We start from the raw sequence: 12499 nt of genomic DNA, 5'->3' as shown, positions 1-12499 counted from the left end.
CCATCAAAGCGCGTACGTAAGTTACGTAAGCGTGCACACGTGACCTTGCGCTCCAGCGCGACCATTTGCGCATGCGCAAATATCCATCCACATATTACATACGCGTGCACACGTGACCTGCGCTCCAGCGCTACCATTTGCGCATGCGCGATTTTTTCAGCGTTAAATGTTCAAGTGCTTCGGCAAACGACTGTCGCACCACCTGCGCATGCGCAGGGTTGACGGGATTGACGTATTAGAACGTTTGGTGCTGTGCGAGAAGGAAATGGCTGTCATGGTCACAAGTGGTCTCGAAATTTGCGCATTTAAATGCCCTACACGATGCCGTTTATTTCGTCAAAATCCATCCAGCGGATCTGAAGTTATATGAAGAAATTCATTTACGTCGTGACGTCATCGCGCGATTGTCGAATGCAGACGTCTTTTCGGAAATTAAATAAAGATGGAAATTCGAAATGAATCATGTCCGCGATCTGCGCATGCGCGGTTTTCTCAGCCGCTTTTCAGTGGCATCGCAGTGCAGCCCATCTGCGCATGCGCGAGCTATTGAAAATTGGGTCGCCACGGCAAAATCCAAGATGGCCGCCAACATGTATGTCTGAACCTTGCAACCTGCATATCTTGAAAAATAAGCGAAGTAGAATCTTCTAACTTGGTGTGTGCGTGTATCTAGGCACAAGGAAGAAAGCCTTCGAAAATTGGGTCGCCACGTCAAAATCCAAGATGGCCGCCACCATATATATGTCTGACCTTGCAACCTGCATATCTTGAGAAATAAGCGAAGTAGAAACTTCTAACTTGGTGTGTGGGTGTATCTAGGCACACGGAAGAAAGCTGTCGAAAATTGGGTCGCCACGTCAAAATCCAAGATGGCCGCCACCATATATATGTCTGAACATTGTGAGTGGAATATCTTGAAAAATAGGCAAAGCACCAACTTCTAATTAGGTGCGTGGGTGTACCTAGGCATAAGGAAGAAGGCTATCGTAAATTGGGTCGCCACGTCAAAATCCAAGATGGCCGCCACCATATCTATGTCTGAACCTCGTGAGCGGAATATCTTGAAAAATAAGCAAAGCACCAACTTCTAATTCGGTGCGTGGGTGTACCGAGGCATAAGGAAGAAGGTTATCGTAAATTGGGTCGCCACGTCAAAATCCAAGATGGCCGCCACATTATCTACTTCTGAACCTCGTGAGCGGAATATCTCGAAAAATAAGCAAAGTACCGACTTCTAATTCGGTGCGTGGGTGTATCTAGGCACAAGGAAGAACGCAGTTGAAAATCGGGTCGCCACGTCAACTCCAAGATGGCCGCCACCATATATACGTCTGAACCTCGTGAGCGGAATATCTCGAAAGATAAGCAAGGTACCGACTTCTAATTCGGTGCGTGGGTGTATCTCGGCATAAGGAAGAACGCCGTCGTAAATCGGGTCGCCACGTCAAAACCCAAGACGGCCGCCGCCACGTACGTCTGAACCTCGTGAGCGAAACATCATATCGTGGCGAACCCTTCGAAAAAAAAACCGACTTTTCCACTTTCGGGTCTCCGTCCGAAGCCACGCTCCTGCCTTTACGGCCCGGAGGTTTCACCGGAGGGCGTAAAGGCAGGCACAGGGAAAAGCAAAGGCGCGCGTGTTTTCGGCGGGGCGACCACGCGCCGCACCACGCCTCGCACCACGAGCACGCACCGGCGGACCTCTCCGGCGCCGCGCCCCACGAGACCCGCGCTCGCCCCGGCTCGGCGCAGAAGAGCACGGACCGTCGGTCCGGGCGTCGGCGAACGCGCGGCCTCGAGCCCCCACGTGTTTTCGTCCCCTAATACGATAAGCTGACGACACCGTCGGTGACCACGAGGTCGAGTCCCTACCATCATCGACGGTCGAAACGAACGTTTTTGAGATTCCAAGTTTAAAAAAAAGAAATGTTTTTCAGCGACACGTCCATACGTACGCGACGGAAGCACATCGATTTTTGTGATCCCGCACGAAAACCAGCACGTACGTCATGCCATAAATAACGTATAACGAGGAAGGGACCAACACACACCGCGCCACACCACGTAACACCGGCAGGGGCATTTTATTGTTTATCGCATCGTACGCCGCATCCATAAATACGTACCCATCGCAAGTTCGTTTTGTGGAATGGAAGCACGTATACGCACACGTAACGACGTTCCATCCACGGTGTATCGCACGATACCACACCGTATACCATAGGTCTTTTTAAAAGCACTTTAGCCTTTCGTGTGGAGTGGATAATTATTTTTTTTTAAATAACAAAACAGCATTTCGGGTTCACTAAATCTAACTACGTTTTTTAACGTTTCCATTTTCAGCACACACACAGCACAAGCACAAGCCAAGCACAATCGTCTTTAGCGTCCCTCACAAGGACCAAGCCCTAGGTTCGATTTTTTGTGACGCGCGTCGGTGCGGTGGGCACCCACCCTGTTTTCCACACCCACGGGCACACGTGGGCACGCGTCGAGTGTGTTTTGTGCCACCCACCCCCGGGGCCTGTCGCCCCCATTAGGACTCCCCCCAGGAGTGATTTCAGGCCCTTTCCTGGGCCGAAACACAGCACAATATTCCTGTTGGTCGTGTTTTTTTCTGGATGATAGCAACGATCATCCGAAAGTTCATGAAGTACTGACACAATTCCGATTTCTCCTGGCACTCTTGAGCAAATGTGTTAAATTGTTGATGGAGAGCAGCAGCATCAGCAGATACCTGCTCAAACTTGGGGACGCACTCCTCACGGTTTTTGGTTTGCAACACATTCTTGAGCTCAATTTACATCATAAACTTTTAAATAGTGAGTTATACTTGTTAGTCTGTTTCTCGATGTGTGTAAAACTGTGATTTTGGCCTTTTTTGTGATTTCTGACCTTGACCTTGACCTTAGCATGTGACCTTGGCCTTCAATCATGAAAATGATGTCGCAAATGGATTCCCCACACCCAAAAACCCATAAAACAAGGTATTACACATACTTCTATGGTGAGTGGTTCAAAATTTATCTATCTATAATTCCATTAATCTCTGTGTGTATGTGTGTATGTGTGTTTGTATGTGTGTATGTGTGTATGTGTGTATGTTTGTCTGTGACCGCTGTTTCTCGACAACTACCGGTCCGATATACTTGAAACTTGCCAGGTATATTGCTGGGGACCCGAGGATGTGCCTTTTCAAGGTTTGAAATTAATCGGACAAGTAGTTACCGAGCTATGGCGATTTCTTTACCAAACACCGCAAGCCGTTCGCTTTGGACCAAACCATTTCATGTAAATAGAGGGGGGGGGGGGGGTTCTGTGGTCGTTGCGAATGGACCAAACCATTCATGTAAATAGAGGGGGGGGTTCTGTGGTCGTTACTGCCACGTGGTTTCAAAGTTTTTTTTTGTTGTTGTTGTTTGCACGCATGTTTTTTTGCACCCACGTACGGGCACGCCCTAGGATGTTTACACACACACACCCCTACACAAATTTTTTTTTTTTTTTTTTTTGGCAAGGAACGGGCACCCACGTACGGGCACGTCCTAGCTTATATATAGTACGGGCATGCCCTAGTATTTTCAATACGGCTACTGGCGGCAATCTCGGATTTTCACCCCTAGCGGCCATTCGCAGCCGGTTCCGAAGAAGCACCTGTGTGATTTTTAAAGGTAAATGGTCCAATAACTCAAATCAAGTTTCAAAATCTGTTGCGGATGAGTTGTATACGGGGTTATGAGCAAGGCCAGGACTATATCCAAAGTGAGCCTTTCAAGGCAACCTGAGCTACTTTGTCACACATCCTCCTTCTTTCTGTCCCACACACTCCAAGCCGCGAGCAGGAAATATATATATATATATATATATATATATATATATATATATACACACACACACACACACACACACACACACAGTATGTGAACATATTTTCTCTTTAAGAAGTTGATTTATGTGGTGTTGTTGAGTTCATGACATGCCCAATTTCATTTATTTCATGAATATTGAAACAATCAATTTGCTGCTGTTTTATGTTCAGTTGTTTAATTTCCAAAACTTGTATACCGGTGGTGGTGAAGGTGAGGTTTAGTTGAATGTGTGACACTGTGATGATGGATGTGATGGTTGTGCAGGTGGAAGACTTAGGTTTGTCTGCAGAGGTGCTGCCTGTGTTGAGCAGTGCTCCTGCAGCCCAAAATCGTTTCCTGTACAGCAAGGGGCAGCTGCATGCCCTGCCATCGAGCTTTAAGTATTCAAACCTCCCAACCTCACCCTTTGCATGATGACCATCAATTTATTACAAATGTATAAACTAAATAAATCTTGTTTCACACCGCCTCGCAACTCCACCTCCATACCCATACTCCAAACATTCTTACCTCCTCTCCCATTACTCTTATCGCTACTCAACCTCCTCTATATAGATTTCATACTCTCCTACCCTCAGATGTCTGTTATTTTCTTATCCTTCCCTCTTCGCTTTATTTCTTTAATTTCTGCCAATTCCACTTAACCTCCACCCCAACCCTCGGCAAAATGTGCACAGAATACAATATGTGGATGGTTATTCAGTTCTGCAAGCTTCACATTACTTCTCAAAGGAACCAGAAGTTTTATGTCTACTCCTGCTCAATTTCTCTCTTCCCTTATCTCACACCATCCGCCATAGAGGTCTTCTGGAGGTGGGAGGCCTATTCTCTCGCCCTCTAATTTGGACTGCTCTCAAGGAACCGTTTGTAAGGAGAGGAGGCAAGAGAGAAGATGAAACCATCTATGGGTTTTTGGAAAGGAGAATGGGGAAAGAGGTGAGGAGCAAAGTTGGGTTGGGTTGATTGAAAAAAGAAGGGAAGAAAAAGGGTTGAATCGGGATGTTGCCAGAGAGGGAAAATAATTCTTGCCAGTTTTTTTGTAGAAGGCAGGAGGTCACCATGAGAATGGGGAAGAGCCTGATGGGTTACAGATTAACGTGAGGTGTTAAATAGGGAAACAAAATGAGTTTTTTTTTGTGACCTGTTAAGAGGAAAAAGTCTGTTGAGAGTGAAGGAAATGGTCTAAGGATCAGAAAGATGTAAACAGCAACATAATCTTGTTTTGCATTTGCACAGGCGGCCGAGCTGCTCGCAGATCCTCTGTGCCGAGGAGTATTTGCTGGAGATGCTCGGTGTTTGAGCCTCCGTTCCTGCCTACCAGCTGCTTATGAGGCCCAGCGCCTCACAGGTTCACTTCTGCTGGGACTCGCCGTTGCCCGAAGAAAACGTATGCATTGACTCACCATGATCTACTTTACTTTGTACATTTGTCACATGCTCGCTATGTCATGGCTTCGTAATTGTGCTTTTCTCTGCAGCATAATGACATCTGCACATATTCAACAGTTTAATGGCTTTGTGCCATGCTATTTGGTGTTCCAATCCGAGCGCAGCTTACGATACCAGGATCCCACGTTTTAATCCGATAATCGTGCTGTGCTCATTTGTTCAATATCTAGTAATCTCATAATTCATGCAAAAGGGAGCTTTGGCCACTTGTGTAAATATATATGAAAATTTAAATAACTATGATAATCTAGTAATGATCAGATCTTAAAGTTTGAATTTCATTTCCATTAAAACATTTGCACTCGAGCTGACATCCTCAACTCTCGTCCATCCCTTTGTGCAATTCCCTATTCTTCCCAGGTGATCATTTACTGGAACAGTGTGAACTTGTGCGTCGAGCAAGAGCTGAACAATGGGCCCAGTGGTCTCTGGCCCGAGGTTTATCGAGCCTTCCTGAAGCATTAACCTGGGCTATTAGCAGCAGTGTCGAGCAGCCATGTTCAGAAATCGTGCTGGGTGAACCAGTGCAGTCCTTAAGGTTTACAGGAGATGGCCAGGCCGAGGTAAGCCCGAGTTTAGGGATTTCACAGCGGGACGAACCAAGGAATATGAGTGATGGTATAATGCTCTATAGGAATGTGTGTTCAACCCTGACCATAGGTGAACAATAAAAAATAAAAAAATAAACACCTTTAGAGGCCATTTTTCCCCGCAAGCGGGGGTTGGCCTTTTTCGGGGACCGTGGTTGTTGTTGTTTTTTGGTCCCCTTTTTGAAGCAATGTTTTACGGCCAGATGCCCTTCCTGCCGCCAACCCTTTTTGTCGCCTTTTACGACAAACAGGGCATTACCAGTGAACTGGTACTCAATTTGCCGACCTCGGAAGGATGACAGGCTGAGTCAACCCCCCTGGCGTTAATTCAGTGATCGACCGGGATTCGAACCCAGGATCCTAGGATCCTAAGCTGGCACCCTAGCCGCTAGCCCAACACCCAACACCAGGTGAACAAAAACAAAACAAAAAACACCTTTAGAGGCCATTTTTCCCCGCAAAGCGGGGGTTGGCCTTTTTCGGGAACCGTGGTTGTTGTTGTTTTTTGGTCCCCTTTTTGAAGCAATGTTTTATGGCCGGATGCCCTTCCTGACGCCAACCCTTTTTGCCGCCTTTAACGACAAACAGGGAATTACCAGTGAACTGGTACTCAATTAGCCGACCTCGGAAGGATGACAGGCTGAGTCAACCCCCCTGGCGTTAATTCAGCGATCGACCAGGATTCGAACCCAGGATCCTAGGTATCCTAAAGCCGGCACCCTAACCGCTAGCCCAACACCAGGGTCTACCAGGTGAACAATAATTTCAGGAAAATTGTTTATCTGGTATTGCCAAAACTAGTCAGGTTAATGTTGTCATAACTTCGTCATAACTTACAGTATGTATTATTGGTTAACATGTTGGAAAATATTTGAGTTGAATTTGCACTTCAAAAGCTTAGAACATATTAACTTGTTGATACATGACAGATCAAACAAGCATTCTGAGTATTGCGCTGCAATACATGTCCCCTACCGGCAGTCTGTCGTCTGGAAAACTGTTGGGGAAATTACCAAGGGTTATTCACCCACAGATTCTGAATCGTTCCCAATCGCTAATTACCTCAGGATGGGCTCACCTGTGATTCGCACTCGGGACTTCGATTTATACACCTTGCAGACAGGTCAGGAGAAGCACGAGAAAATAAGTTGTTGATAAAGAACCTTTCGAGTCGCTAAATATCAGTAATTTATTATATTTTCCGGTTCACGATCAATGATCGATGTGTATATATATATATATATATATATGTTGCTCGGCTTGGCTCCGCCCCTCCGGAAAGCGCACGCTGTGTCGCGCTTTTGACGTTCGCGAGACGAGGCTGAGGGTGCACGGTGATGCTTGAGGAGAACTCTAGAATAAACAAAGTGCCATAACTTTGTCAAAAATGATCGAAACGTCATGAAGTTCGAACTTGATCTGTAACTTATCATAAGGAAACCATGCACCAAGTTTGAAATCATTAGCATTAAGAGTTTAGAAAAAATGTCCGGAAAACTGTTCTTTGCGTGACAGACTGACGGACTGACGGACTGACAGACGGAGGGACGGCGTGCAAACCTATAGTCCCCGGTAGGGGACTAATAAGGCATTTGTTGACAGAATAATCCTTTGCTACAATGATGTGGTAGGCCATCTATTGGACTGCCAATCATCATACGTTATATGTACAAATTAGGCTGAAAGCAATCGTGAAAAGGATTTGGATTCTAAGCTCGTGGAACTGGAGCTCATAACAGAGAATTGTATTTTTTTTATCAACAATCCAATAGTGACATTCGCATGTGAAATAGTTTGTCGCTAAATGCATCGCTGGCTCATTAATGGAGTTTGAGGAGTTGTGAATTGTCTGTCCCACATATTTTGGTGTATGCATGGTGCAATTCCATGATGTATGGTTCACTCTTTAAATACCTTTGGGCAACTTAGGATGGGAACCAAAATGCTATTTGTAATATCTGCAGCTTCATCCACATCCCACTAACTGAATAATAATAATAATAATAATAGTAATAATAATAATAACGAGAAAGCATCTCAAAATGAAAAGCCTGCCCATTTCTGCTTTGTACTCGAACTAAACGTGACAAAAATAACAGCTAAAAAAATGTTAAATTTATTAATTAGTGTTCTTTATAGTCTCATATTAAAGGTTTGTTGAAAATTTGATGACAAAAGTTCAAAACGCGTAAATAAAGAAATGCGGAAACAATTACTCAACCTGCTTGTTTCGAGCTGCGCAGTGGACGGGGTGGTAAGACCTCTTTGTACAGGCCAAGGTGAGACGGAGCTTAGGAATGTGTCGCACAGGCAAAAGGAGGCACAAAACAGAAATATGTGCAGGTTTTAGAAGACAGGCTTATGTTTTTTTAGCAAAACTGAAAATGCACATCACAGCAGGTGCATTGTGACCTGGAAAGGAGAATGTATAAATCCACCGGGCCGCAAGCTTGTTTGTTGTGAGGAGATCATGACGCAGACGTTGTTGATGCCCCAATACTCGTACTGTATCAGAAATTTCCAGATGAGATCTCACGAGTCCCTCAGAATATGTAGTAAAACATACCCCATAACACTGTACCATGGATTTAACGCATTGGCTGACTTGGCAGGTTTTTAAATGGCTGAAGGAATAGACTCGAGGTGGATCTTTGGTAATCAGTTGAAGCCTGTAGTGAGCAAGCAACATGCGTTACCTTGGATTACCTCGGAGTAATGAAATCCTTTGTTTTGTTTTCTGATTTATATTAGTTGTTTTATGTGACCATGATAAAGGAGTTCCATTAGGCATAACTCGTTTTTTATTGTCATTAACAATTCATACGATTCACCTTTATTAAAGCATACAAAATGGTCAAAACAAGTTCGCTAACCTAATGTGCTGCATAATGTATCTGAGTGAGTGATTGCGTGCTTTGAGAACAGCACATCACACACGTGCAATCGTTGAAAAAAAATAGTCAAGTGAGTACTTGAAAAATATTGATTAAGGGTGAAATGAAGAGAGCGCGAAGTCGATGGCTCGCCATCGCAAATCCCCACACTTCCCACCTAAAGCAAAGTTGAAAGATGGCTAAACGTTCTGCCGGGAATTGCCCAATATCAAATTTCGAGTTAAAAAATTGTTTTCCCGTTTTTGACCCTTGTGACCCTAAGTCCCCACCCGCCGGGGCATGAACCGGGGTCGAATCCAAAAAATCGTTACATATTTCATGTCTCCCAATATTTCATGTCTCCCAATGCATATACAAAGTTTCATTATATAATGTACCCGTAATTTCGTTTTTCCGTGTTTGACCTTTTGACCCCACCCCAGCAGATGGGGCCAACAAAGACTTCTTGCACCTTTTTCTATGTGGTGATCATAACTACCAAGTTTGGTAAATTCTGCACAACCGTTTAGGAGGAGGTAGCATGACAGACAGATGGACGAAGAGATGGACAGAGAGACAGATGGAGCTGATTACAATATCCCCCCGTTTTTTTAGTCCCCTACCAGTGTACACCGGAGGGGACTATAGGTTTGCACTCCGTCCCTCCGTCTGTCAGTCCGTCACGCAAATAACAGCTTTCCGGACTTTTTTTCTAAACTCTTAATGCTAATGATTTCAAACTTGGCACATGGTTTCCTCATGATAAGTTACAGATCAAGCTCGCACTTCACGACGTTTCGATCATTTTTGACAAAGTTATGACACTTTGAACTTTGGTAATTTCCCCAACAGTTTTCCGGACGACAGACTGCCGGTAGGGGACATGTAATGTAGCGCAATACTCAGAATGCTTGTTTTTCAAGAAATGTGTGGATAATAAAGAACTTACACTTCACACTTAGAACACCTCACCCCACAGGTATGGGAGTTCGTTTTGTTGTTTTTGCAGTTCAAATGAAAGCAAAATAATCTTTTAAAAATAATTTCGGTGATGGGTTTGGATCAGGATGAAAGTTGTGGTGTCAAAGTAAGTAAAAATTAAAGGAGTTGCCTATGCTATTTCTATTCCTGTTCTGTATGTTGACAATGATAGAATAGTTAGTAGTTGTATTCAGCTGTCATTCTTGAAGCTGCTTGGTAACTTCTTTTCTATTTGGAATACATTTAGTTTTCATCTTTTTTGCTATACGTATTCTGTCAATGGATTTCTGTATCCTGATCATTTGTTTATTCTTTCTTGCCCAGATCACATTGCCAGAGAGCAAAATAATTGCTGACCATGTGATCAGTTGCTTGCCAGCTCATGGTAAGATCAGAAAGCTGTTGTTGTGACTATGCAATGCTATAACGTAAAAGTGAAACAAAACTATATTTCAAACTCATCAAATTAAAACGTCGTTTCTTTCTTAAGTTTAGCTTCACAATTATATAAGACCAAAAAAGAAAAACCTGCAAAAAAGCATCCATTAAATTATAAGGTGTTGAATTGAAATTGTATGTTATATAATTTTTTCCACACTGTAACAAGAAATTACCTTCTCAAACGGCTTTTTTTTTCAAAAGAGTGATTCATAATCGTGCTGAAAACGTGCCGGAAGGCATTGCAAATTTGTTCAACCATTGTTTGTTTGTTTTTTTGTTTGTTTTTTTGTATACGAGATCGAGGCTCGTGTAAGATCTAGCACATTAAACACACATCAGCACATAAAACACAACAAACATAAACGGACACATAAAACAATAAAGGGAGGGGGAGACAATATGGGGAGAGACAGGGAAGCACACAAGTACAACAGTGGAGAACAGTGACATAGGCAGATCTGTGGAAGGGAGAGGGCTGGTGGTGGGAGGGAGGGGGATGGGGAGGCAATGGGTACACGGTATAAAACAAATTGCATGAGAGAAAGTTAATATGCCATTACAATACTAATAGCCGTGGGACCGGTACGGGAGCCTGGTTGGAGTTCTGCGAGTCATGTCAAAACGACCGCAATCACCAGCTACATCCACAGCCCTGAGCAAGTTCCCAGTTCCTATATCTGTCACGTGACAATACTCGTTGGGGCTGTGTATTTAACTGGGTGATGCGCTGAAAGGAACTCGCGACCTTCCTAACCTGGCCAAACACTCACAGATAGCGAGCGCTCTGAACCGGATTGAGCCAGATCGTCTAACGATACAGAAATCACCAAATGAGATCGCCACAACCAGCAGAATCCAACCCCGAGACCAGGTGCATTTATTTAACAATGAAATGGCACGGAATAAGGATTACATGAAGCAACAACAACCAGTATGCAATAAACAAATATAAATGGGGGTAAAGGCACTGTTGTCTCCAAGCAGACTAGTTAACCCCTCCCAGCCCTTTTTGTTCTGTGAAGAGAACTTTGCCAAAATGTGAAATTTGCCAAAATCAAGACTCTGCTCACCTTCACTCTTTCATTCCTCTTTCCTCCTGCCTCTGGAACAAACTACCTCACTCTCCTCAATCCCACTCCTTCCTCCAGGTCTTTAAAACAGCTGTTCACCACAATCTCTTATCTTCCCCCATCCAAAACCTTGATCTTTTCTACCCCCGTTAATTCACCCCAGATCCACTTTTTTTGAAATAGCAACTTCTTTCCTGGAAGTTCTAGCAGTGTCCATGTGTTTTATACCTCTCCCAACCCCCCTCCCCCCCCCTTCCCATGCCTCCTCCCCCCCCCCCTTCCCATGCCTCCCCCCCCCAAGCCCTCTCCCTCCCACAGATCTCCCGATGTCCCTGTTCTCCGCTGTTGTACTTATGTGCTTCCCTCTCTCTCCCCATCTTATCTCCTGCTCCCTTTATTGTATGTTTTGTGTGTCCGTTGGTTTTTTGTCCCCCGTCGCACAGTGGAGCGAAAGGGGGACTATGGTTTTCCCCTCCGTCCGTGTGTCTGTCCATGCGGGCGTGCGTGTGTGCGTGCGGGCATGCGTAAGCGAAGGACCACATTCGAATTTGGTGTGTGAGTGCAACCCACATCAAAATCCAAGATGGCCGCCGACATGTATGTCTGATGCCATGTATGTCTGAACCTTGTGAGCTGAATATCTTGAAAAATAAGCGAAGTACCAACTTCTAATCTGGTATGTGGGTGTATCTAGGCACAAAGAAGAACGCTATTGAAAATTGGCTCGCCACGTCAAAATCCAAGATGGCCGCCGCCATGTATGTCTGAACCTTGTGAGCAGAATATCTTGAAAAATAAGCGAAGTACCAACTTCTAATTTGGTGTGTGGGTGTATCTCGGCATAAGGAAGAACGCTATTGTAAATTGGGTCGCCACGTCAAAATCCAAGATGGCCACCACCATATATATGTCTGAAACTTGTGAGCGAAATATCTTGAAAAATAAGCGAAGTACCAACTTCTAATCTGGTGTTTGGGTGTATCTAGGCACAAGGAAGAACGCTATTGAAAATTGGGTGGCCACGTCAAAATCCAAGATGGCCGCCGCCATGTATGTCTGAACCTTGTGAGCGTAATATCTTGAAAAATAAGCGAAGTACCAACTTCTAATCTGGTGTGTGGGTGTATCTAGGCATAAGGAAGAACGCTATTGAAAATTGGGTCGCCACGTCAAAATCCAAGATGGCCGCCTCCATGTATGTCTGAACCTTGTGAGCGAAATATCAT

At 44.5% G+C, this 12499-nt stretch overlaps 1 protein-coding gene across 2 annotated transcripts in view; it reads left to right on the top strand.

Moving 5' to 3' along the window:
- Positions 1-12499, top strand: part of PPOX (protoporphyrinogen oxidase) — a 63568-nt gene that overhangs the window by 28638 nt on the left and 22431 nt on the right. The window contains exons 3-7 of one of the 2 annotated variants that reach the window (XM_068099280.2): positions 4134-4249; positions 4670-4805; positions 5106-5256; positions 5679-5881; positions 10087-10147. In XM_068099280.2, coding sequence (XP_067955381.1) covers positions 4134-4249; positions 4670-4805; positions 5106-5256; positions 5679-5881; positions 10087-10147 — 667 coding nt within the window. The remainder of the gene's footprint in view (positions 1-4133; positions 4250-4669; positions 4806-5105; positions 5257-5678; positions 5882-10086; positions 10148-12499) is intronic. The other variant, XM_068099281.2, reaches the window with a different exon arrangement.

This window comes from Myxine glutinosa, chromosome 1 (genome assembly GCF_964187855.1).
Source record: "Myxine glutinosa chromosome 1, kmMyxGlut1.1, whole genome shotgun sequence".
In the NCBI taxonomy this organism is placed as follows: Eukaryota; Metazoa; Chordata; class Myxini; order Myxiniformes; family Myxinidae; genus Myxine; species Myxine glutinosa.
Note: the sequence above shows the minus strand (reverse complement) of the source record. Positions and strands in the feature narration are given on the sequence as shown.